Raw genomic sequence first — 26,928 nt, 5'->3', positions numbered from 1 at the left:
GCTGTTGTTACGTTTCAGGTAAAACAGAAAAAAGAAGAGAAAACATTTTTGAATAATTCTACTGTTTTTAATAATAATAATAATAATAATAATAATTTGTGTTTTTATTTAATCAGAAGATTGAATCGTAGCCATTGCGAAAAATCTGCTCAATTTCTCCCAGGTAGGAATGTGTGGATTCCAAAGCAAACAAAAGAGTTATGATGTGTTGTGTAAGATGAAGGAATCTGCTTTTGCATGTGCATACAGAAGAGGGCAAGGGGTCAGCGATTAAGAGGAAAATGATAAGAGAACAGGGTCGGAGTGGCAGGAGCAGAGGCTGACCCTTGCTATCTCACACGTCACCTGTCTGTCAGTGTCCACCCTCCTCATCAGAGGGCTGATCTGTGTGGCTGTATCAGTGGCACTGGCACCTGGCTGATTGAGGCCCTTCCTGTCTTGATCACACTGAGATTCTCATCTGGGCCTGGAACATTCTTCCACAGTGAGAGAGTGCTGTATTACTTACATCCTGTGTCATTTCATATGTTTATCTTGTCCCTGGACAGATGCAATATCATTGTCAGAGGATCTTCTGTATTTTCTGTTCATTCCCTCAAGAGAACACGTTTGCTCTTATTTTATGAATAACACACAGAAGGCGTTTTCATTTTATGAATTGCTCATTTAGAATGCGAATCACTGAGGGTATTCCCATCGGAATCTCTTGAATTGTTCACACGGTATCCAGTCTGGGCTATTGAATAAAATATGATTGATGCAAATGAGTTCAACCTTGTGTCGTCTATTCTCCAATATAATCAGTCATTCCCAACACAGGCTGCACGCTCAAAGCCTTCGTAAACATAGACATCTACGGTTTTCCCTGACTCCTGGTGACAGTCCCTTAGCTACACTGAGGTGTGCATATTCCCTGGGCACCTCATGTGTGGGACACTTGAGGAGGGTGAAGGGAGAAGCATTATGGGACTATGAGTGCATTATGGGAATATGAGTGCCTTATGGTTGTGTGAGTGCTTGTGCTCGGGTCCAGGGCAGAGGAGTGACACATGTCTCTGTCCCATCTGCAGGTGGGGCGATGTGCGAGGGAGTGTGAACGACGGCCATGGGATTTGAGAGACTCTGGCTTCTGTGTGTCACAGCCACCGCCGCCCTCTGTCTGCTGCGTAAGTACCATGGTCCCCCCTCTCTCTCTCTTTCTCTCTCTTTCTCTGTCTCTCTCTCCCTCTCTCTGTCTCCCCTCGCTCTCTCTGTCTCTCCTCCCTCTCTCTGTCTCTCCTCTCTCTCTCTGTCTCCCCTCCCTCTCTCTGTCTCTCCTCCTCTCCATCCTCTAGCCATCCCCTTTGTCCCTTTCCATAGCGCCCATCTCAAGGTTTTTGTGTCTTTCCCTTTCAGACTGTCACTCTCTTCACTCTACACCTGTGCAAACTCTTATCTAATTTGGCTGCCCCTCTCTGTAATGCTGGCAGAACACATTTTGTATATCAGCCTGTATTTAATACTCAAATGCCTGTCATCGCACCAAAACATTTGTGGCATCTAATTAAAACATTTTAGAGCAGTTTTGAGACTCATATCTTCTTCGTTCGCCCTGCAGTCAGTAAAACTAAGGAGGATCATGACGCTACACAGTGGCATCTTGTTTTTTGCTCCCGATGGCGTGAGGGGAGGGGGCGGTGGGGTAACCCAGCCAGTGAGTGGGAATCGGGTGAAATCCCACGCATGCTGAACATATCCGCCAAATCCGGATTTGGACCAATCCGGGATTTAGGTCCCCCCTTTCACTGCAGCACGCTTTTTGGGGGTGGGGGGTTGTGGGGCACGGGCCATGTGTGCGTCTCAGGGGGTCTGGGGGACGGGTGGGACAGGGGCTCGGGGGTCTGCCGCTCTCTCTGGTTGAGATTAGCGCATAATCACCGTGCCAGACAAAGACAAGAAACAACATGTGGCCGCAAGTGCAGGCGTGGCCTCAGGTGCAGTTAATGAGTTCACAGTGTGCTCACTTCAGCTGTGTGACCCGACAGCAAATGACTGTTGACACAAAGGTGCACCAAATCCACTGCAAACAACAAGTATAACAAGAGCGCTGTCTGCTCTGGAGGCTAAGGCCCATCAAATATATGCATGTGTACTTGCACACTCATGCTTGTAGACAGATTTACACCCCATTTCAAAGCTTGGCCTACTTCCCCCTCTGTTACTGCCTTTATCCCTCTAGTCCTACATCTCTGCCCCCCCTTCCCCACTGTACCCCCCCCATTCTCCACTACAAACAGCCAAGATGCTCCTGTAAAAGGAAGTCCTAGAATCTGTTTTGACCAAGGAAATTAGATTAAATGTTTATTTGATAAATGCTAACAGATTTTGCCTCGAAGCAATCAAGAAAATATTCCCAACATCCAAAAACTTTTTTTTTTTAAAACTGAAGCAAGCTGCAAGTCCAGCAGTGACATGGGAACCCAATCCTGTTGCAAAACCACATATTTTAGAAAAACGTTTTAAACATTCCTCATGGAAGATTGTCTTGATTCATATGTTAAGCGCAAAATGCATTTGCCTGCAGAACATTCCTTTGCTCAGCCACAAATATTTTTAATGGGAATATTCCGGAAAACATTAGTTACAGATCCCACCCTTCCTGTAGTGGGTGTGTCATACTGATGTTCTACCCCCCCACAGGTACCTCCCAGGGTGCAGAGTCATTGGTTCGGGCCAGAGTTGGGGGTGCAGCGGAGCTCGGGTGCAGCCTCACCCCACCCTCGTCAGGCGCCACCACGCCACGACTCTTCCCCCTACACGTGGTGGAATGGGTGCGCCTGGGATACAACGTTCCCATCCTCATCAAATTCGGAGTGTACTCCCCTCGTGTGCATCCTAGCTACAGGGGTGAGTCCATCTGAGGTCATCTGTGACTGCTGTCACATAACTGATGTAATGTTCATTCAGGCCGTGTTGTTGTTTTGTTGCTTGAACATTTCATTCATTGAAACCAAATTGCAACTAACTTGGGCTTTGTGAGAAGCAGTTGGGAATTGGTTTTTGACTGGGGTTGCAAGAACTCCCAAGCCAGCTTGTTGATTCAAAGTAACTTGAAAAACATGATTGTGTTTTGCCTTAGTGTGATCTGCAGGATTATTGGTAGCTGTGAAAAGGCTTTTGCCAGCACACAAAAGAGCACAGTACAACCTTAGACTGCATTGCCCCCTATTGTAAAGGTACAGCAATGGGGCCTGGAGACAAAGGCAGTTGGTGTGGAAAAATGGGCACTCGGCTCTGAATTGGCTGGGATAATTGTTGTCTTTTTGAGAGACGCACACAAGGACCTGAGAGTGGGTGATTTCCCGGGTAATTTGGGGGGTAGGAGGTGGGGGGGGGGCTCCCTTCTTGAAATTAGAAAAACATTCAAAGCTCCTTTGGTAGTTTGTTCTTCCCTGGAAGTGCCTTTGACTGCCCTATCAATACAGCTGTGTGTTTGTGTGTGTGTGTGTGTGTGTGTGTGCATGCATGTGTACCTGCCTTGGTGTGTGTTTTTTTATGTGTGGGAGGTGGCAGAGGAGGGGGAAACCTGCTTTATTGACAGCAAGGGGACAGAAAATATGAGCAGATTTGCCAAATAGGTAATCCATCCAAACAAGAGGCCTGCAATTACCGTTAGCGCTTGTGTTTGTGTGTGTGTGTCTAACAGAGAGAGAAAAAGAGAGCCAGAGGTAGTCATGGAGGTGAGGAGAATGAGAGGTAGCTGGTTTTTATAGGTACTGTATGAGGAAGAGGTATGGGGGGCAGACAGACAGTGTGCGGGAGAGGAGCGGCTGTTGAGTGGGAGGTGTGATAGGGGTTTTCAGGCTTAAGGAGAGTGGGGTTTAAATGAGGATGTGATGCGTGGGAGGGGTGGAAGAGGGGGCCAGGCCCAGAGACTGTTTCTTTATTGATATCCAGCAGGGTGACCCATTAAACATGGGGTTGTTTTGCTATTGGGTGAGTGGATGGAGAGTCCAGATTTTTTCTTGTGCAAGTAGCATAATCCGGCTATTGTCTTCTAAGATAAACAAGACAAAGAGCCCATCAACGAAGCACCCCCCCACACACACACACACACACACACACACACACACTACCCCCAGCCTCCCTTCCCCCGCCACAACCAACGGCATGACCTATCTGTCTGGTGCATGTGAAAATCCTGTCTCCTTCCAAATAGGTCAGACTGGAAACCACCCTTTTCACACCTGATCTGAGTAATGATTCAGAAATCAGATCACAGACAGAAATCAGGAAATGTGAAATGTTTGTCACCTCAAAGATGTGACCACCTATTGGGTCCTGCTCTTATAAGACAGGAGTGTTGGAACTCTGCCAAAATGCTTCCCACCTCCCTGATCAGCCAAGCTTACATGCACAGATTTTTAGGGGAGATTATTTGGCAAATCTCACATAATTGTACTACTTTACTTGACAAAAACAAGAAAGCACCTCTGATTCATGCGCTCCTGGCATTAAGAAACAGGGGTCGCAAATGGCTGCACTTAACTGCAATTCTAATAATAACAATAATAGTCTTTAATTTTCCCTGTCTTTCCATCTCGCTGTCTCTTTCCCTCTGTGAAGCGTCTCTGCTTTTCATTTACCCTCTGCTGGAGCCAGCTGGCGGGAGATGAAGCGCGTCTCCGCGGCTGATCTAATGTATTCTTCCCTTCCAATTTAAATGCATGGGGATGTGGTCTCCTCCATCCCAACTTCTCTGCTCCTCGGGAGGAGAGGAGTGCTTGCGTATCGTGTCCTTCGGACTGCTCTGGACTTCTATTGGAGCAAACAACCAGCTTCTTTATTTCTTTCCTCAGTATCCCTTTTCATGCGCAGTAGCTTCAAAATGGCCACATCTTCGCACATATCCTTCGGACCAGAATGGGCGGCGGTATTTGCCGTAGATTAAAGGGGTTGTGAAAGAGTGAAGTTGGTCGCCCCATCCCCCACCCGCACCTCCCACCTCCCACTCCAGGTTGAAACTGGGGCCTCTCATTCACAGGAGGTCTCAAAGGCCTCCCTGTACAGGAGGACATGAAAGAGCCAATGGAGGCTCTCTGATAGGACCGAGAGGGGTATGCAGCTGTGTTTGGGGTGGGGTCTTATTTCAGTCTGGAGTGTTCTCAGGTGTGTCCCCCCAGGGGAAGTTCCGTGTCTCTGCTCCTCCTCCAGATCCTTTTCATATGAGAAATGGCAAATACGGCATATCACTATAATCTATGGAATCAAGTGCCACGCGTGATTCTTTATATGCCTCCTCCTCCCTTAATATGAGTCCCCCCCGGATTGGGCCTATAATCCAAGAGCCAGACCAAATTAATCCTGGCTGTAAATCTGAAGACAACACAATCAGTTTATTCCCAGGAGTGCTCCACACATGTTGACAGCAAGTCGCTCCGTAACAGACAAGAGTGATCTATTTCAGGAAGGTTCAGCTGGGGGAAGCCCAGAGCAAATAAAGGCATTTAGAGATAATCTCACCCAATCCAACAGCACATTTTATTCGGCTCTTGAGCCGCACAGAACAGCATGGCGCATGTGAAATGCCACGGATAACCCCAACTCCTGGTTCAGCAGAGGTCCCAGAGAAGACGAGTAGAGACAGGAGCCCTTCTGGTGAGGGACGAACTGGGGGGGGGGGGCTCCGATAAACCCCAGACTGCCCAGCAGGTCTCTGTTGGTTGGGGGGGCTGGCTCTGATAGGCCCCAGACTGCCCAGCAGGCCTCCGTTCGCACACAGTCTGAGATGGACACTGTGAGACACGACCTCACTTCACCTCTTCTCTCTCAGCGTGGAGCTCCACCTTCTGTGATTGGCAGTTGCAGCTGGCCCCCAGCTAACAATTTCAGTGAGCAACGTTCAAAAAAAAAAAAAAATTGCACTTATGATGACGACTATATGTTTAGAACAGCAGTCCAGGTGTATTTTTCTAGTTCGGGATGCGATGCTTTGACTTGTGGTAGAACCTATGCACTTGTAAGTCGCTTTGGATTAAAAGCGTCTGCCAAATGACTAAAATGTAAAAATGTAAATGTAAAAACGTTGTGAAACAAAACATTCTTGAATAGCATGTTTCCAGAATGTCGCAGGAACATTATCTGGGGAACATTATGTTAAGCATGGTGAAGTAAAACACATGTTTCTAGAACTTTCCAGCAACATTATTGTAACGTTATAGGTACTTCTTAGAACCTATATAAAGCGTTACTGAATGTTCTCGGTTACTTTTTATGCGTAATGGGTTCCCTGTTATCTGGGCCAGTGTCAGTCCCAGTGCTTTTGGAATGATGCTTATAAACTGAATATTGCACGTTGAAATCTATGGTGGAGCATTGCAGTTGTGTTTGTAGAGTACTGCAGTTTAGCTGTATCAATGGATATGTGGATTTAGAATGGGTATGTGTAATATCTAGTCTAGGGGGATTTACAAATGTCATAGCTTCCAAGATAAGGGCATCCGTATTGCAAATAATTGCTGATAAGTAATAAATGACCCACTTTGTCCCACTGCCTGTGGCCTGTGGCCCATTGAATTCTTGTTGCTAAGATTAAGTAAACAAGGTCCGATTAGAAAGACTGGTGTGTAACCTGAATGCCCACCGAATCTCAAAAGCCTCTACCTGAGAGTCGTTTGCCAAAGGCTGACACAAGGTCGGAAGAATGCTGCCCAGCCTCCTGGATTTCACGTTCTCAGGCACTGAAGTCTCAGCGAGAACAAAAGGCGCTGTTACTTAATTTCACTGTGCAGTAGGTGTGGCCTGTGTCATGGGATCAAAAGAGAGGGAAACGGATCAGCCGGCATTGTGCTCAGTGCCATTGTCCCACACGCTGCACTGTGGCCACGCACTGCCCTATTCTCGTACCCGGGAACTAGGAGGTAGGTAAGGGAGACTGGCGGGAGAGATGGCAAGACCACGAAGTGTTTGTGCAGGGATGGCATCAATGCCGCTGGATCCTGTGACCTGGGGAAATCCACTGTGTTTCTTCTTGAAGGATCATCCTAAATATCCCACACAGTGCATGCTATTCACCCCTGTTGCTTCAAGGAGATGCATCGCTGAAATGAACAGCATTTCATACAAAATTCCCTCCACTCTTTTATGTCTGAAAGTCTAAATCCTGAAATTCTTTCCAGTCTAAAATCCTGAAATGAAAGGATTTTTCCCATATCCTGTTTCCATGTGGGGATGCTTATTTTGGATTGGGGCACGTCTACTGCTCGGTCCTCCACACAATTCCAAAGTAGTTGGAAGTAAAAAACGTTCTTGTCTAATGTACTCCCAGAAGGCTGTTGGAAGCGCAGGCACATTTAGCAGCTTGTGGCTGGGGTGGTTTTGCTGGGGCGTGGGGGCTGAGCGTGCTTGCTGGGGTAGGGGCTAACACAGCCGGACAGAGAGAGGGGGACAGAGTTAACTGTAATCTCGCGCTGGACAAAGAGCTATTCATAAGAGGGTTAAACTGATTAGGGGAGAGGAGGATTGGAGAGAGAAATTTGGGGGGAGGCAGTGAAGCCAGTGGGGGGGCTGGGAGGCCAACCCAGACTTATGATTGTATTCAAATCAAAACACATCCCACAATGCACCTCTCCCTGTCTCCCTTAAACTCATACGGACGGGCAAAGAAAAACAAAAGCAGAGGTCTTTCAAAACGCATCAATCTGCCTTCCTACATAGGTGGCAATATTATTGTAGCATGTCAAGTGTGCTTTCCTCTGTATCGATGCGCTTGAGCACCGGGCATCACTGATACAATCATACAAGCATTCCTTTTTGCCCCAAACAATGGATCACAATCCCAGAGCTTTAACTTGGAGGCCGAGGGCGGATAGTAATCATAAACAGAACGTGCAATATTAGCAACAATTGGCTACCGCGTCCGGGGCACGTCATGCTTGGCGCCATGCTAAGGGAAGAGGCAGCGCACCTTATCGCGTACTGCAGAAGGCAATATTGTTTATTAGTGCCGGTGAATTGGCGCTAGCAGCAGGGACACAGTGATTGGTATCCCACAGAAGGCCTCCTCAGCGGAGATTGCCTGTGGTCCGTGTTATGTAAAGGCTGTCAGAGTCCAAGCGCCGCATGCAGAGACTTGGCCACGGCATGGCATGAGTCGAGAACCCCGTGCTTCTCTGTCTGCCACCCACTGGGAGCACATCTGACTTTTTCGAATATCAAGAGTGCTGCTGGGCAGATTAGCGCCTCTTTTATACTGTCCACTGCACACAGGTCAGACATGTCAGATATAGATCTCCGGCTGGATGGAGTCCTCATGCTATGTCACAGGTAAAGAGCTATTGACCAGAACAGATGAGAAGTTGTTGGGGCTGACCATAGCAGCAAACATGACATGAAATAACATAAATTGCATGGAAAGTAAGGAGGATGAGGCATACATAATAATTGAAGGAATTTGGACCCTGACTACAATGTGACATTATCCAAATGAAATCATTAAGGTTTCATTTTCTGCAGTGACCTTTAGATTTTAAATGTAGGCATAGGGAGAGCTAATCATCATCTGGAAGGAGAATTATTTTCCCTCTTCACAGCCAGCAGGCCACAGAAAAGAGATATCTGGTGGTAAATGATTGGCTCAAGAATGTCACGCAGGGTTGCTTCATCTGTGTTTATGGTAGATCTTTGATCCAAAAACCCTTTCTAACAACTTAAGAAGAATTCAGAAATGTGGTGCAGTTGATGCAGTTGAGTCCTTCAGAATGTTTCCAGTCAATCAATAACCCACCAACATGGAGGGCAACTTTAATATGAGCTTGTTTGGTTCACTGGAAAGTCTGGCATGACAGATAAATTGCTTTGATTACGCAATTGTTGCAGAATAGCAGTAAAGTGTTTGGTACAGTTCTCTGTTACAAGATGAGTGCCAAGTTCATGATGGGAATGTTTAGTCTTCCTTCATGTGTGGCCATTGGGTTAATATCTCCATATGTCTGCAATCTAATTCAGTGTTAGTCTGGTTCTGTTTAAGCATAAGCCTGTGGCAAAAGCTTGGCTGAAAGTCAATACCAAATGTCTAAACCAAAATAAAAAAAGATTGCAAGTCCTGTGTGAAGCATCTCTTTTTGAACTTGACTTTAACAAAATGTAGAAGGCTTGAAGCTTTATTCCTGTTAATGTTGTGCATATTTATTTTTATTTTGTGATAAAGCACCTTTTTGTGACCATAGGCCAGTAGCCTTATTGTTGGCCAGAGGGAAGTGTGTAAACCTGGTATTCTTTGGAGATGCCACATTTAAATGCAAACAAATCTGTCTCCCTCTTTCCACGTCAGGGCTATTGTTTGACCATGAATTTAAATGAAAACAGCTCTCCCCTTCTCTCCCCCACCCTCTCTCTGTCCAAGCCCTTTTCCCATTATTCAAACCAAAACATGTTTTTCTGTGTAATTTTTCAAATCACAACACAGGCCGAAACGCACACTCCCGTGAACCTCCCCCCCACCACACACCCTCCCTTTGCTCTGCCCTGTCGTGTTTCTACAGCAACTGAATTCAAATACAAACTCCTGCTACTGGCCATTCTTGGTGTCATCACTATGGTAACATGAGAGAATTAAAAGGGGTGGGGGGTTGTCGTCTAGATGGACAGAGTATACAACAGAGACAGAAAGAGAGAGAGGGAGGGAGAGTGAGAGGTAAAGAGAAAGGGTTAAGAGTACAATGGTGAAAATGGAATTCCCTCTGGACTAGCCAATTGGCACAGTGCATGCTGGCCTTTAAAAATCAACATGCTGTGTGTGTATTTCTGTGTGCCCATGATTAGCTATGTCCTGTTTTTTGATTGTTGTTATTCTTAAAGGCTAGTAGCTAAAATAAACTTATAAAATAAATAAATAATAAATAATTTATATGCAAACATGCAAATAAGAGAAACCTCTTTAAATGATTGCACCTCAGCTGATTTTCTAAGGTCACATAGTATACATTTCCATATTTTCTCCCTATTTGCAACTGGATATATTTTGAACCAGCAACTCTAATTATGAAGCCTATTCCTTGACCGCAATGCCATTTTGTCTAAAAAAGTAATCTGTTGCCAGTGTTGGGCAAATGTGTTTAGTGAGTAGGTGTTCATATGAATATATATATTTTCCTGACTGCTTCCAGTGACATTTAGGGGGAAAAACCATGGGATATTCTGGGAGGTAAAGGGAGGACCTCACGGCGAGATAGCATGCACGTCTATCCTTTAAACACCTGTTATCACTTCCGTACACATTTTTCCACGCCTAGCTTCCTGATTACTGCTTTAGGGATATAGACCCAGGATCACAGGAACCTTTTTATGATAACCCAGGATGAGTCCCTCCCTTTGAGGGTTTCGGTCTGTCTGTGAACAGAACAGTCAGTAATCATTAACGTTGGCTCCCTAACTATTAGCCTAAGCAACTCCCCTAAGGAACATGTACAAGAATAGGTTAATTGTTAGTCACTGTAAGCCTTCTTTAAGTTCCTTTTCATTTTGTCAGTTTTATATTTGGCTTAAATCAAGAATTTGAAATAGGCATGCATTTTCATCTTGGGTGATTGCTACAAAATCTTTAAAAAGAAGCATGCAGGTTTGAGGCAGTGAGGATTTACAGTGGACTCACTGCATGCTTAGTTATGCTTAGTTATGCTTACTTTCAAAAATGCAACGGCTCCTGCAGGCCTTGAGCAAACTTAGGGGCTTGAGTTTCGCCCTCGTTCACGAAGCACATCCTCATATCATTTAAAACCCCCGCATTTAAAAAAGACTTCATTGAGAGAAAGATAAAGAAAGGGGGAGTGGGGGAGGGAGGGGTAATTCAGTACTCTGAAAACCAGGCTTCAGTCACCAGGCAACTAGGAGATCAAATTTCAAAGTCCCGAAGTTGTGTGAGAGAGAGAGAGAGAGAGAGAGAGAGAGGGAGAGAGAGACCTGTTTAGATTTGAATCTGAGGAGTACAGATTGAAGGGGCAAGTGTAACTTTGAACAGATCAAGGAGATATTTTTTGCGGAGGCCACATCTTTGTGTGTCTGTCTGTGAAAGAGAGAGTGAGAGAGTGGGCATGTGTTTCTGTGTGGCTTGAAGGATAATTCAGTGTGTGTTCCCTTGCCTTCTGCCTCTTCCATATGCTTCAGTATCCTTTCACCATGATTGCCTCTAACAATCCAGACTTTGCACTTATGTGAAACATCAAATGTGTTGCAAATATGTAAAACATCACCTGTGGGTCAATCCTTTATGGACCTATATCCATAAAGGGATGTGGCTCATGGTTCAGAAAGTCACAGAAATGAACAATTAATGGTATACATAAATACGTATTTTTGCATTTAATATCTGCATTGATTTCTACAGATAATGGCTCTCAGGAGTTCTTATTTTCCTCCTTAGCAGATGCCAGTAAATTATTGAATCTTTTTGTGGTATACTAGAGAAATGATATGCCCTTGTGCAAAGCTTTCAAAACATTCATGCCATAATGCTTTGTATGTTTCAATTGTAAACAATTGGAATGCTAAATACATGTACTCCGCTGACCTACAGTGGTGTGAAAAAGTGTTTGCCCCCTTCCTGATTTCTTTTTTTTTTTTGCATGTTTGTCACACTTAAATGTTTCAGATCATCAAACAAAGGTTTTTATTATTAAGGGAGAAAAGAATCCAAACCTACATGGCCCTGTGTGAAAAAGTGATTGCCCCCTAAACCTAATAACTGGTTGGGCCACCCTTAGCAGCAACAACTGCAATCAAGCGTTTGCGATAACTTGCAATGAGTCTCTTACAGCGCTGTGGAGGAATTTTGGCCCACTCATCTTTGCAGAATTGTTGTAATTCAGCCACATTGGAGGGTTTTCGAGCATGAACCGCCTTTTTAAGGTCATGCCACAGCATCTCAATAGGATTCAGGTCAGGACTTTGACTAGGACACTCCAAAGTCTTCATTTTGTTTTTCTTCAGCCATTCAGAGGTGGACTTGCTGGTGTGTTTTGGATCATTGTCCTGCTGCAGAACCCAAGTTCGTTTCAGCTTGAGGTCACGAACAGATGGCCGGACATTCTCCTTCAGGATTTTTTGGTAGACAGCAGAATTCATGGTGCCATTTATCACAGCAAGTCTTCCAGGTCCTGAAGCAGCAAAACAGCCCCAGGCCATCATACTACCACCACCATATTTTACTGTTGGTATGATGTTCTTTTCCTGAAATGCGGTGTTACTTTTACACCAGATGTAATGGGACACACACCTTCCAAAAAGTTCAACTTTTGTCTCGTCAGACCACAGAGTATTTTCCCAAAAGTCTTGGGGATCATCAAGATGTTTTCTGGCAAAATTGAGACCAGCCTTAATGTTCTTTTTGCTCAGCAGTGGTTTTCGTCTTGGAACTCTGCCATGCAGGCCATTTTTGCCCAGTCTCTTTCTTATGGTGGAGTCATGAACACTGACGTTAACTGAGGCAAGTGAGGCCTGCAGTTCTTTGGATGTTGTTGTGGGGTCTTTTGTGACCTCTTGGATGAGTCGTCGCTGCGCTCTTGGGGTAATTTTGGTCGGCCGGCCACTCCTGGGAAGGTTCACCACTGTTCCATGTTTTCACCATTTGTGGATAATGGCTCTCACTGTGGTTCGCTGGAGTCCCAAAGCTTTAGAAATGGCTTTATAACATTTTCCAGATTGATAGATCTCAATTACTTTCTTTCTCATTTGTTCCTGAATTTCTTTAGATCTCGGCATTACGTCTAGCTTTTGAGGATAATTTGGTCTACTTCACTTTGTCAGGCAGGTCCTATTTAAGTGATTTCTTGATTGAGAACAGGTGTGGCAGTAATCAGGCCTGGGTGTGGCTAGAGAAATTGAACTCAGTTTTGATAAACCACAGTTAAGTTATGTTTTAACAGGGGGGGCAATCACTTTTTCACACAGGGCCATGTAGGTTTGGATTTTTTTCTCTCTTAATAATAAAAACCTTCATTTAAAAGCTGCATTTTGTGTTTACTTGTGTTGTCTTTGACTAATATTTAAATTTGTTTGATCTGAAACATTTAAGTGTGACAAACATGCAAAAAAATAAGAAATCAGGAAGGGGGCAAACACTTTTTCACACCACTGTATAATCTGACGTAATATAGTGCAAGTGAAGAATGCTTGTTTATACTCAAGGTCTCTGGTCACTCTCTCTTTGTGTAACATTCCTTGCTTTCTGTTGCTATGAATGAAGATTGATTAAGATAGTTATTTAGCCATTTAGCAGATGTAAGTGAAATTATTCACATTCCATAAATACTTACAATTTCAAATAAAATATAAAAAACATTCTGTTGCCTAATCTGTTACATATTTTTCAATTTTGGTTTTGCTTTAAAAAAAAAAAAATTTAACTTCAGTAATTGAGCCTTTCTTTATTGTTATGCTCAAGTTAGCTATAGCCATTGCCACTGACCTTCGGCAGCGATAAGGTTTAGGGATTGTCCTTTTTGTTTGTAAACGTCCGTCTCTGACCCCGTGACCGTCTGTATGTGGTGACGCTGTTGGTGTAGCTATGAGCTAAGGGCGGCTGTCTGACAAGCCCACCCCTCTGTGCCCCCAGGCAGGGTATCCCTGACTCAAGGCGCCTCTCTGCTGGTGGAGGGGCTACGCCTGGATGATGAGGGCTGGTTTGAGTGCCGCATCCTGCTGTTGGACAGAGCCACAGATGAGTTCCGCAATGGCACCTGGACCTTCCTCTCTATCACAGGTGAGTGTCTGGCTGGTTGCCTTTTCGTTGAGAGAGAGACAGGTGTGGTCAACGGCCTCCCTCTTCTGATATTACAAATGGGTGGATCCCGATTGCAGCCTGTGAGGAAGAGTTGCATAATATTCAGTTTTTCCCTCAAAGCATCCATATCTGTCTCAGCTGGTGTCTGCTGCCAGATGAGTTCTGTCAGTGTACTTCATCATAGGTGCACAGAAGAGTGAGTTTTGAACTACCCAGCTGCTGAAGACACATGGTAGACTGAACATAGGGATGGTGTGCGTGTGCGGAAGTTGGGTGTGGTGGAAGGGTGTTAACCATGTAAAGTAATCTGTGCCAGCATCTCTCGCCATGTGCCGGCTCCGCCTGGGGATTTCAGACCTGATTCTGTGTTTAACTTGGCACAGAGTACTGAGCTTTTTCCAACTGACACCCAGGGCCTTCAGCCAAAGCATACACACTTCGCAGAGAAACCCTACACACACACATACACACTACACAGAGAAACAGTACACACACACACACTACACAGAGAAACACTACACACACACACACACACTACACAAAGAAACACTACACACACACACACGCAATACACAGAGAAACAGAAAAATGTTACACTCATAGTTTTAATTCTGTTTGTAAAGGTTGTATTACTCACTATTGTATTAACCTATATACCAACTTAATTAATACAATTAGCAGGTGCATTCGTTTTCGTTTTCACTATTATTTATGTGTGAAGTTGCTTTTCCAATCCATTAGTATAGCTCAATATATAGTTATAGTTCCTTTGCAAAGCCTGATCAGTTTTTTCTCCAAAAGGGCGAAAGCTGATTCTCTTGTTTCCCCTTTCCATAGCACCACCTGTGTTTTTCAAAACTCCGCCCCCGTTCCTGGAGACCATGCAAGGCAGCTCCGTGTCACTCACCTGTGCTGCGCATGGCAACCCCCAACCAACTGTGACCTGGCAAAAAGAAGACGCCCCTGTCAAAAAACAAGACAATGTGAAGGTCAGTAAGAGCTCAAACAGCATCATTCTGTCATTCAGAATGAGATGTTACACTCGCTGACCGATGTCACTGCTAAGGTCAAGATAAGTTCTATAGCCAATTCATTCCTGTCTTTTAAAATATCTTATCACAGTTATATTATGGTAAAAAAAAGAACTATGATATTTATTCAACACCCAATGATGTAGAAGGCAATAGGTTTGGCAAGCTTTGACCATTGTCAGTTGAGTAGTGATAGTGATAGGAGGAAAAGGCTAAGGGTGAGGGGAAATAGAGGGAGCTGACAAGATCAAAATGTCAAAGAAAACAGGATAAAAGGATTTTTAAAAAGCCAGCCTGTATCGGGGCCACAAAATAATTTTGTTACAACAATTTCCCCCGAGCCACATGCATGTACACCTCAACTACAAATCACATACCTGCAGCCCTGCCTGCCACAGTTGGTGCCTACCTAAATGAATATGAGCCTACGAGGAGACTGGAGCAGGGAGAGGGCCGTTTCTCTGAAGTGGTAGTGGCACCAGAGCTCGGGGAGTGGCAGGAAGGGGAGAGAATGCTTCTCTCCTTCACAATACCAGAGCTGGGCAAATTCAGTGACATAGAAAAAATGCCGTTTACAGCATCTGTGTGAAGGTGTTGAACCTGCATGCTCTCCAATGTCTTAAGGAATCAAATTGGGCTGATTTTTTTGGGGGCCAGACTTCCCAGAAAGGTAGCTGGCAGGTCCTGTAGAAAGTCCCCATTGACAAAAGATTGGTTGATCTGCAGTGGAGGATAGTACATGGGACTTTAGCTTCAGACAGACACAAAGCACACCTGGATCCAGCAGTGGGGGAGGGGTGCTTGTTTTGTGGGTTGTCGGAATCAGTGTTCCACATTTTTGTTGAGTGTGCACGTCTAGCAGGAGTCTTGCGTTTAGTAAGGGAGTGGTGTATGGGGTTGGATGGCGGGTAGTCTCATGCACTTTTTATTTATGGGCCAAAATAAAAATAGTGTCTCCAAAAAGAAACTAGTGCTGTTACCAAAAGTCTGGTAAGGAAAGGCAAAGACTATTTGGCTGACTCAAAGGAATATGGAAGTTTGTATGGGTAGTGGGGGAGGGGACATTGGAACTGCTGTTTTAAAGTACTGATAAGAAGGCACTTTCTGTAACTGTGGTTGTGTTTTTGTTCCTTTGGATTGTGTTGTTGTTTGTTTGTTTGGTTCTTTTTCTGTGGTTATTTCTTGTTTTCTGTTTTTTTGTGGGCATGTGTGTGTGAGAGAGAGAATGAGTGATTGGGTATTTGATAATGTTGTGAACGTATAGGTATTATTTATTTCTCCTTTTGTTCTGTGCAATAGGAGACCTAAAAGTAAAAAAAAGTCTCTCTCTCCCTCTCGCTCTCAGGTGCTCAATGGCACCTTGTCTTTAGCGACGGTGACCAGGGAATCGGCAGGAATGTACAAATGCCACGTCTCAAACTCGGAAGGGAATCTGTCTCACTCCACACAGCTTTTGATCAAAGGTCAGTGGTGCACTGTGTTTCATCCGTCATGAATGGCCTTCTTCAGTCGCTCAATCCTGCGGTGTCATTCATTGATCCAAATCATTTAAATCCTTTATTTCATCTTTATTATGGTATATATATTTTATTTTCTGCAAGTGGTTGATCAAAAGCACATTATTTTGCTTTTGATATGCAAGTGCACTATATGCACACAAATATATTTTGTGTGATTTTCCAATATGCATGTCTCCATACAGAGTCTCATTGAACATGACACAGGATTGCTTCTGCGTTGTTTCCTTAAGTGACACTTTCTTTCTGAGTGTAAAACCAATGCTGCCATCTAGTGGTAATGTTACTGTCACTAGGCAGTACTACCTCTGTGTAATAAAGACATTCACCCTTGGCAGTCCTTGTATTTCACTGACTGATTCACAATAGCCAGATCAATTTGATTAATTATACAGCTTGATTTGTACTTATATCTGTATTCATACAGCTTTCCGTGATAACATAATTCAGTTTTTTAGCTTTTTATTACTTTCTAACCCTTTGTTGTTCATCCCACTCAAATTAAAAGTAAAATATTTCAGGAAGTCAGAGTCAGAAACCCAAACAGTGGGAGTCAAGCCCACATTAAAAAGCCGATTTTGGTCTGAAGAGTTGTGTGTTTATATACTCATGATATTCATGGCTAACCTACAACTCCTATTCCAAATCAGGCCCACCAATTATCACCATTCCACCAGACGATGTCACACTCAACATGTCCCAGGATGGCATTCTGCAGTGCCAAGCTGAAGCCTATCCCACCAACCTAACATATGTGTGGTGGAAGCAAGGAGAGAATGTGTACCACATTGAGTAAGTCCTCTGTAATACTGTAATATAAGCGGTAAAATGGATTAAGCTATATCTTTAATGTTAATAGTGTATTGTATTAAAATAAGTAAAATATTCCAGCACTGATAATGTCACAAAGATTAAGGCATTAGAATTTTGTCTCATTGTTTTTGCCAGTTACAATTAATTGAGACAGAAGTGTAGCAAGCCACATGTATTGTGGTACAAGATGCCTTTTGAATTGATGTTAACTGTGTTCATCTTATTTTCCTATGTTTTTTCTCTCTATATGTCCTGTGATGCAAAATGAGAAAACACATAATAATGGAATGTTAATTAAATTAAATGAGTGATCCAAGCAAACTATACAGCACTTGGTCATTATTTGTGTTATTATTTATATGATGAAGCTCACACACAGTTGTGTGTCTGTGTTTGTCCTCAGATCTCTCAAATCCCGTGTGAAGATCCTCGTTGATGGTACCCTCCTCATACATCGCCTTCTCCCTGAGGATGCTGGGAACTATACCTGTATGCCCACCAATGGGCTACTGACTCCACCCACTGCCTCAGCCTACCTCACTGTGAAGCGTAAGAAAGTCTCTTGTATTGGTGCATGCATGCAGTGTTTTCATCTACCAGTGTGTGTATGTGTGTGTGTATGTGTCTGTCTGCCCATGCGCGTGCATGTGTTCATACCCCAGTTTAGTACTTTGCTCCTGGGTGAATTTTTAATCTAATTTCCTTGTCAATGATTAGGTTTTTAAGTATGATTCTATTTCAGTAATTCAGTGTATTAGGACATCTACTATTTTTTGTAATGGAGTATATCAGTATGCTGTGAGTCCTGAGTGAGGTTGTCAGTGTGTTTGAAGTGACTGATCTCCTCCCTCTCCTGTTCACTGTTAGACCCTGCTCAGGTGGTACGAATGCCACGGGAGACCTACCTTCCCACGGGCATGGGGGGCGTCATCTCCTGTCCGGTGAGAGCTGAGCCCCCCATGCTCTTTGTTAACTGGACCAAAGACGGGGACAACCTGGACCTGAATATGGTAAGGGTCCTGAAAGCTCTCCGCAAAATTACCTGTCTGTGATATTCATGCGTTTTATTTTTCTTTAACCCTATCAACCCTAATCAACGTCTCAGATTATTGTTGTGTTCATATTTATATCATACAAAAAACTGTAATGTAATAAAACGACAATGGCATATTGTTAAAAAGACACAGGTTGTGCACAAATATTGAGTAGTTCTGGGTTGATCCTTGACTTAGAAATTGAGATATTCAGTGCTGAACTAAAAAAACATATGGAATTTTGTAATTTATTTGTATTTTAATGTATCTTGTATGTACATGCCCTGACAAATTTGTTCTGTCTCAAATTTGTGAATGGTACAAGCCTCCTCTTTAATTTAATTATGCAACCATGTGTGTACAGTACATTGATTTTGAGATATTTCTTGGGAGTATATCTTTTATAGGACTATTAGGACTATTACAAAATAGGTGAACGTTCCCTCTAAAGTGGATGGTTAATGGAAAAACTGGTCTCCCTTTCCTTTCTGTTCAGTTCCCAGGTTGGATGGTGAACTCAGAGGGCTCTGTGTTCATAGCAACAGCCAATGATGATGCAGTGGGCATGTACACCTGCACTGCCTATAACAGTTATGGAACGATGGGCCAATCGGAGCCCACCAAAGTGGTTCTGGAGGTAAGGCTCTCGTGTTTGCTTTGTGGCCTCAAAGGAAGAGTGCAGTGTTTCAGTGTCAGTATTCAACAAGCCCTCCCTCCCACCCCACAGGACCCCCCCTCGTTCCAGGTGTTCCCCCGCGCAGAGTACCTCCAGGAGGTGGGCCGAGACCTACTCATCCCCTGCCAGGGCCGTGGAGACCCATCTCCCAACATCACCTGGAGCAAGGTAAGGCATTGATGCTGAAGAAACCTGAAGCACTGACTCCAGCACCCTGTACCTCCATGTACTGATAACTGTTCAATTTCATGTTCAGTTTCAACAGCATGTTGCCTGTCCTTTTCCGTGAAATTCACTTTGTGGAATTTCTATCATTAAGAGTGCTTCGTCAAATTTGATAAATTTATTTATTTTCTGGTCCAGATTCACAGATGCTGTGATGCACTCAGCAGTTTTGTCATATTCTCTGATAGTCATGGGGTCCCCATAAGACAGCGTACGCCCCCATAGTGCTTTCATTACATTACATTATTACATTACATTATTGGCATTTGGCAGACGCTCTTATCCAGAGCGACGTACAACAAAGTGCATACCCATAACCAGGGATAAGTTCGCTGAAAAACCCTAGAGGGAAGTACAATTTCAACTGCTACCTGCACAACAAAGATAAGGACAAGGGCCTTTTTTTATTTTTTTTTTATATATTTTTTTTTTGAACAAACAAACAAACAGAGCAAAAGTGACCAAAGTTAACTATCCAAACACTGCTTACCTAGCCAACTCAAAATACCGATACTTTCACTCATCCAATCTTTCACCTCAGTCCTACCTCTCTCCCTCTCTCCCTCTCTTCCTCCCAAGGTCGGCCCCTTGCCTCGTTCTCCGTATACTGTGATGGCCAATGGCTCCCTGGTGCTGCGGCCACTCAAGAAAGACCACCAGGGGGCATGGGAGTGTCACGCCACCAACCGAGTGGCTACCGTCAGCACCAGCACTATAGTCTTGGTACTGGGTGAGTGACTCCTCTATAAGCTACAAACACACAGATCAGATGTAAGAAAAAAAGAATAAACAAATGCAGCAGGCACACAGACTTATTTACTTTATTAATTTAAATTGAAAACTAACAGATATAGTACGTTAATACTTTTTAACATTTGAATGTGTCAAAAAATGGCTGTGCAAAATGTTTACTGTTTTGGTCTCTCTTATTCTCTCAGGTACCAGTCCCCACACTGTTTCATCTGTGTCATTCGTCCCGGGGATGAACCAGGCCAATGTGTCCTGGGAGCCTGGCTTTGACGGGGGGTACACCCAAAAATTCAGTGTTTGGTAGGTGCCTCAGTCACCCCTTTGCCTGTACTGTATGCCATCCATGGCCTCATGGTTGCTTAATACCAGATTCTTTCTTTCTGTGACTAGGCTGAAGCAGGCTTCCAGGGGAAAACATGAGTGGACATCCCTGCCTGTACCTACCTCCAACTCCCACCTGCTGGTGACTGGACTGCTGCCGGCAACCAGCTACCAGATCAGCATCTTACCCCAGAACAAACTGGGCTCAGGACCCTTCAGTGAAATCATTACAATAAGAACGCTGGGTCAGTACTCTCAGTGTAGGATTACCTTACCACAGGGTCTAATTGGATATGTTGTAGAGCAGTGATTCCCAACCCTGTTCCTGGAAATCTTTTCACTTCAACCCTAATTTGGCAGATCAGACTCTACTTATTAGTAGTCCTACAAGATCTTTAGCTGTTGAATGTGGTATGCTTTGTTAGGTTTGGAGTGAAAAACTACAGGATAGTAGATCTCTAGGAAAAGTGTTGAGAACCACTGATGTAGAGATATAGAGAGCCTGTTGATGTTGAATCTTCGAAATGTAATCTGTTTTTTAATCGCCAAACTGATCTTCACCCCTCTCTTTTTTATCTCTGTATCAGTTCCCCCGACAGATCCACCTGTGCTTGTAACGACAATACCGAAACTGGCCCCACCGACATCGCTGTCTGCCAATAGGAGCTCAGAGGGGATCGTGCTGTCATGGGAACTGCCCCTGTCTACGTCTCTGCCCATTACTGCCTTTGTGCTCCAAGCTCGGCGTGAAAGAGAGGAGTGGTCAATTCTCAATGGGGCCATTGGTGCCAATAAAACTGAGATACTGGTGGAAGGATTACTCAAGGTGTGTGGCCAAGACTACCATTCCAGATAGCACAGTATATTGTTGTATTTCCTATCCTTTATGTGCCTCAGAAATTGAAATCCTTTGAAATATACTTTTGGAGCATGGAATGCATTTATATGTCAACCATGTTGTCACTCAAGTGCATGTGAGGCTATAGCACTGCATTGTAAACCTGTAGGTGGTTGGATCAATTCCCAGGTGGGATATATGCTGACATACTTGACATATAATTGGTTCTATCAGACGCCAATGGAGTCAATATTCAACATGCTTCATATGGCAAAGAGGTGGCCTTGACTTCCAGCAGATGTAGTGTGGCAGTTAGCATGATAGACTGTAATGCAGGAGACCTGGTTTGCCTTTCCTTTCTTTTTCTATTCGTTTCGCTTACTTTATACAATAAACAATTATACAATAAAACACAATATTCTTCTAAATGTTATGTTAATGTTTATGCTATGTGCTGTTCAACTGAGGTCACCTGCAACCCCTCCCCTCCCTGCAGGACTCTGATTACGAACTGAGGATTCTGTCTCGCAGAAATAAGCTGGTCAGTGAGCCCAGTGAGTCAGTCAACATCTCCACTGCAGGTCGGTAAATGGCTCCTGATGATTTGTCTTTGAGAACCCTGACTACCAAATAGCCTATTTCCTTAGCCTTTAAGTTGGTCAGTGCATCACCACATCAAACACTGTTAACATCTTGAGTAATTCATGTTATCATTATAGTTGTCACCATGACTTTCAAATGTGTCATTCTTATGAAAGCAGGTTCTCTTTTATATTTATTTACTGTTTATTTTCACTGTGAATGTAACTATGAAATGGCTGCCTGAGTAGATTAACTATTACTTAAAGTGCTCGTAATTATTTTGTGTATTATCTTAATATCATGCGATGTCATTGCAGGCATGGAAGTATATCCAGCCAGAACAAGCGTCTTGGAGTTTGTCCCTGAACCGTTATTGGCTGGTGTGGTGGGCGGAGTTTGCTTCCTATTTGTGGCCATCATCCTCTCTCTGTTGACGGCTTGTGTCATGAGCCACAGGAGGGACCGCCGGCGCAGGAAAAGGAGGGATGGTAAATGCTCTTGTGCTGTAAAACAGTTTTACTGCCACAGGACTGAATTTCCCACAGGTCCCCATGCTGTACACTTCAGAAACCTCAGTTTTAGCACAGAAGATTCATCAGTAAATCAGTTGTCAGATCATCTGGGCCATCCAAATGATTACAGTCTATTTGATCATTTTTATGAGACATGCAGTGGTGAAAAGCAAGCTATGCCCTGCTATGACCTATGCCCTGTTACCTTCAAGTCCAGTTATTTATGAATGCGTATACAAACGTTTTGTTCATGCATAAGAGACCCAAGTCACAAATAATTATATATATATATATATATATATATATATTATTATTATTATTTTTTTAATTGTAACAAATTGAGAAACTACACCTTGAGTGAGAGTTATCTTGGAGCATCTTAGAAAACAGGGGTCTGTGTTGATCTTTTCCTTTCCTCTACTCCATGAGGGCCTCAGTCTAGCTGGTGAAAAATGATGATTGAACTTTGCTGAAGAGTTTTAGGCCCCCTAAAGACTGGACTTACATCGAACAGTGTTTTCATTTTGCCCTGTGACCATTTGTAGCATTTTATTTTGGTTTGATCCTCTTTTAGCATCTCATCTTTTCATTTTGTTTGATTTGCACCATTTTATGACCTTTCCCCCTACCCCCCTTTTCAGATCTCCCCACTGCCCTGCAGAAGAGCCCATCTACGGAGTAAGTGCCTTCCATCTGTCCTGTGTGTTTCTCCATTGTCTCCTTGTGCTCCTCTCATAAACCCCATCATTTTTTTTCTTTTCTTTCTGTTTTTTTTTTGAGTCACTGTAGAATGGAGGCACATTTTGGTGACCATAATCTAACAAATGATCACTACTGTGAATTCTTCCTTCACATCAAAGAGCTTTTTCTGAAATGTTTATGCTGGTGTAGTTATTAATTAGTGATGAGTCCTCGAATCATCATGCTTGATTGCCTCTTTCTCATGTCAGACCGTGATGTGACTTCCTTAGAAAGTGTGTAAAGACATGCAGACGCTTAGGATTTAGTGTCTGATTTGATTTGACATGTAGAAAAGGTCAGAAAATAAACATCCAGTTGAGTATTAAAAAATGCATTTCTTCCACTCTTCCACCCCTCTCTCTTTCTCTCCTGCTCTCTCTCTCTCTCTCTCTCTCTCTCTCTCACAGAGCTGGCTCGCCTTCTGACAGCCCCGACAGTGTCCTGAAACTGAAGCTTTGCCCACCGCTGTCCTTCTTTCCCAACTCCTCATCCTCCCAGTCAGACCGCTCCTCCTTCGACAAGGCCAGCCGCAGTGAATACCAGGACCAGCGGCGACAGCTCCTGTCCAGCTCCTCACCCCCACCCCACTACACCCTCTTTGAGAGCCACCTTGGGGGCACATCCTCTCCCACCTCTGCCTTGGAGTCCATCTCCCGAGGGCCTGATGGGCGCTTCATTGTCCAGCCTTACAATGAGGACTCTACCCCCAGCCACATCAAGAAAAGCTTAAAGAAGGATTTCCCACAGCGTTCAGCAGGGGGAGACAGTAGCACAAATAGCAGCAGAATGTCTTACAGGGGCTCTCCAAAATCGGATTCCATAGACTCTCAGAGTGCAGAGAAGAAGAATCCCTCTCCAGCGCCCACAGTAGATCTCCCTGGCTCCAGCAAAATCTCACATTCTCCTGGCCGGGTCAAGGCGATGGCCAGGAACTTCTCCCGTCATGGCTGCTTCTACTCAGATGATGAGCAAGGCTGCTCTCAGGCTCTGCTCGAGAGGGCCAGCTTCTACTCTGACAGCAGTGAAAAGAGGGACTATGACCCCTTGAAGAAGTATTGCATGTCTGTCCACCCAGATGGCATGTTCCCCAGCCTTACCAGGAAAGCAAGGGAGGTTGAAAGAGAGAGGCTGTGCCCCACCATAGAGAGCGAGAGCCAGCTGACCAACACCAGCACCCTGGTGTCCCAGATGGAACATGAGCGTGAGAAGGACAACTTGAGCAAGTGCCTGCAGCTGGCACGGGAGCGGGAAGAAATGGAGAGGGAGCTGGAGCGATATACTTCAAGCCAGAGGGAAGCAGATACAACTGGAAGTAGGAGGGAGTGGAGGGCAGAGGAGTCCATTTGGAAACCACAAGATGTCACCCTTCGTCAAAAACCACATCATATCAGTGGTCAGGCTCAGCAGATGTCTAACTACAGGAGAGGCTGCTATTTTGGAAACACCAGCAGTCCCATGGGAAGGACTTCCTCCTCCTCCTACATCCATTGGGATATTAGCCCCGTCACCTCTGTCACCAGCTTGGTCCCCATGCAGAGCCCCCTGGAAAATATCACACTGAGGTCACAGCAGCCATGCTCACCTCCTGCAGGTGCAGCCACGAGGGACTCAGTGATTATGGACTGTTCCCGTTCCCCTGTAACTCAGTGCACATCCCTCTCCCTCCTCTCTCCAACAATTGACAGCCCACCCCTGCTTTCTGGGGGCCTCTGTAGGGCTAAGGCAAGGTATCCTGAGAGAACTGCAGACCAAGAGTGCAATTTTCATGGGAGATCCCTGCCAGAAGAAGACTGGAGGGCACCAAGAGAGAGGCTTGAGAGTACTTTCTTTTCTGAGGGGGCCAGTGAGAGAGTCAGTAGTCCAGACCAAGGTGGTATTGTGTCCACCCTCAATTATAATGTTCGGCAGATTCATTCAAGACTGGAGCCAGCCATGGAAAGCAGCATACACTGTGCAGAAATGGATAAAGAAAGGGCCTTGAGTCCTTCTCACTCTTTCCAACCTCCAAAGAGGGAAGGAGGGGACCAGGAACTGCAGAGCCATTCTGAGGGTGCTACCTTGCCTTATGAACACCGAAAATCAGGAGAACGGGGTAAAGACAAAGGGAGAGAGATAAAGACCAGAGATGTTGCTGGTAGCCCTCTACCTTCTCCAGAGTTTGAGAAAGAGGATGTTAGAGCACGCTCCCGAAAGAGCGACAAAGGCCTTTACAGCAGTAGCCCCAGTTGCGGGTCCCCTTTAACTCTTCTAGAAAATGAAGGTGACAGTGACCAGTCAAATTTATCTGTTGCCAGAATGTCAGACTCTCTGAAACCTAGGCTGATGATGCAGCCTTCCAAAATATCCCTTCTGCAGACAAGTGCAATTCTTGAGTATTTGAGTCTTCCTGGGTTCATTGAGATGAGTGTGGATGAGCCTGTTGATGAATCTACAGACCCACCTTGGCCTAGCTTAGATGAGAGGTCTGAAAACGTCTTGCGAGGTGAGCTTGATGTAGTTTCAAAAGATTCGGAAGCTCAAGATTCTGAAACAAATTCAAGTCACAAAAATGCAGAAAACAAACCCTTAGTTAGCCAAAGTGCAAATTCAGGGCCAAGTGAAGGGCTAGAGTGTAGACATTCCTCAAAGTTGGATACAAGAGGTTTGGAGGTTGGGGCTTCAAACAAAAACATCAAAAGATCGCAAAGATTGGAAAGTGAAACTAAACAGAGTGTGGAATCGCAACCACTGCTCCCTGACAAGTCATCAAACTTAGAGGCAAAGCGAGCAACAACAGAACTCAGTCTGCACTCAGCTCAGGCATTAGCTCATACTGCTAAGGATGTGGCAGATTTTCTGTCCAGAGCTCCTGAAAGTCGACAGGAGCCTGCCTTGGAACAATCCCAAAGACTTGATACTCAGGGCAATAGGACTAACAGAATATCTTCTAGGATCTATCAGGCTCCCATTCCTTTCATGAAGAAGTCATTAAGCATGGGTCCAAGTGGAGCCCTCTCTGTCATGGGCCCACCAAGGCCTCTTCTGAAGAAGTCCATCAGCTTAGGGTCACAGAGATGGGAGCATTATGAGAGCCCTAAGAATTATGTCACTGAAAGGTGTTATCGGGACGAATTCCCAAACCCAGATGTTCGAATCAAGTCTTTTAGCTTAGGTCGTACCTCAGCATATCCCTTCTCCTCCAGACCAGGCCCCTTATGGCGAGGATCAGCCACCTTTCAACCACAGAGTACCAGAAGCCTAGAGAGTCCTCCCCGTCCAGAGAGGTTCTCAGGTACTCCACCTTGTCTCACCCCTTTACCTCCACCTATGGAACCCCTAAGGCACCAAGAGACCTCCGCTTCCAAACGGCGACAATCTTCAGATCCTCGACGACAGGCTACTGCCTTCCCCGATTCTTCCAGGTGGCCTGTCACTTACCAGGAGGCTCTAAGGTCTGTGCAGCACAAGCCAGCCCCCCGTGGCCCCTCCCAGTTCCAGATTCACCCCAGACAATTGATGAGGGGGGAGTACCCAAGACCTCTCGAATCCAAGCAGGGCCCACAACGGGCCTTTTTACCCCGGGGCTACAGTTGGCCCTCACCCTACCACTCCCCATTCCCCCTACGGGAGCCGGAGGGTGAAGGACAGAGGCAGAGGGAAGCAAGAAAAGGGGCTGAGGTGGATATCAGGGAATGTAGGGATGGGAAAGAGGCGAGAGCTAGTTATGCTAGTCAGAGCAGTGGGCGGGGAAGTGTGGGACCCTCATACACTCATGCCTTCCTTCGCCAGTCCCTCTCTCTCACCCCCACCCTCCCCAGCTCCCCAGAGACCACTGAAGAATCTGAAAGGCACAAAGCTGAAATGGAGCTGCAAAGCAGGAGACTGGCCAAAAGGTGGGGCTGCTCTCTTCGACCATCACGGTCAATCCAAGAGAGAGATTCACACAAGGCATCGAATAGTGCCCCCTATTGACTGTTTAGTTCCATTGGTTGCAAGATAAGAAAATCACTTATCTAATGTGGGTTGATATGTACTTACATTGTGAGTGATTTTCTAGATTGCTCGATTCCTCATGTTTGAGTTAGATCATCCTGTTGTCAACAATATTACGCATTCTTATTGTGAAGCCACCTGCACCTGTTCTTATACATCT

The 26,928-nt window shown here is 44.8% G+C and overlaps 1 protein-coding gene across 1 annotated transcript in view; it reads left to right on the top strand.

The window, feature by feature from the left end:
* Positions 1-26,416, top strand: part of igsf9b (immunoglobulin superfamily, member 9b) — a 33,125-nt gene extending 6,709 nt beyond the window's left edge. Inside the window, exons 3-20 of the mRNA XM_061259429.1 lie at positions 2,680-2,886; positions 13,589-13,735; positions 14,594-14,745; positions 16,133-16,250; positions 16,955-17,096; positions 17,521-17,666; positions 17,985-18,127; positions 18,648-18,788; positions 18,879-18,995; positions 19,632-19,782; positions 19,991-20,102; positions 20,193-20,368; positions 20,723-20,949; positions 21,458-21,542; positions 21,861-22,031; positions 22,697-22,733; positions 23,204-24,434; positions 25,979-26,416. Coding sequence (XP_061115413.1) covers positions 2,680-2,886; positions 13,589-13,735; positions 14,594-14,745; positions 16,133-16,250; positions 16,955-17,096; positions 17,521-17,666; positions 17,985-18,127; positions 18,648-18,788; positions 18,879-18,995; positions 19,632-19,782; positions 19,991-20,102; positions 20,193-20,368; positions 20,723-20,949; positions 21,458-21,542; positions 21,861-22,031; positions 22,697-22,733; positions 23,204-24,434; positions 25,979-26,416 — 3,941 coding nt within the window. The remainder of the gene's footprint in view (positions 1-2,679; positions 2,887-13,588; positions 13,736-14,593; positions 14,746-16,132; positions 16,251-16,954; positions 17,097-17,520; positions 17,667-17,984; positions 18,128-18,647; positions 18,789-18,878; positions 18,996-19,631; positions 19,783-19,990; positions 20,103-20,192; positions 20,369-20,722; positions 20,950-21,457; positions 21,543-21,860; positions 22,032-22,696; positions 22,734-23,203; positions 24,435-25,978) is intronic.
* The last annotated feature ends 512 nt before the right edge of the window (positions 26,417-26,928 follow it).

Source organism: Conger conger, chromosome 11 (genome assembly GCF_963514075.1).
Source record: "Conger conger chromosome 11, fConCon1.1, whole genome shotgun sequence".
In the NCBI taxonomy this organism is placed as follows: Eukaryota; Metazoa; Chordata; class Actinopteri; order Anguilliformes; family Congridae; genus Conger; species Conger conger.
The sequence above is the reverse complement of the archived record's forward strand: the minus strand, read 5'-3'. Positions and strand labels throughout refer to the sequence as shown.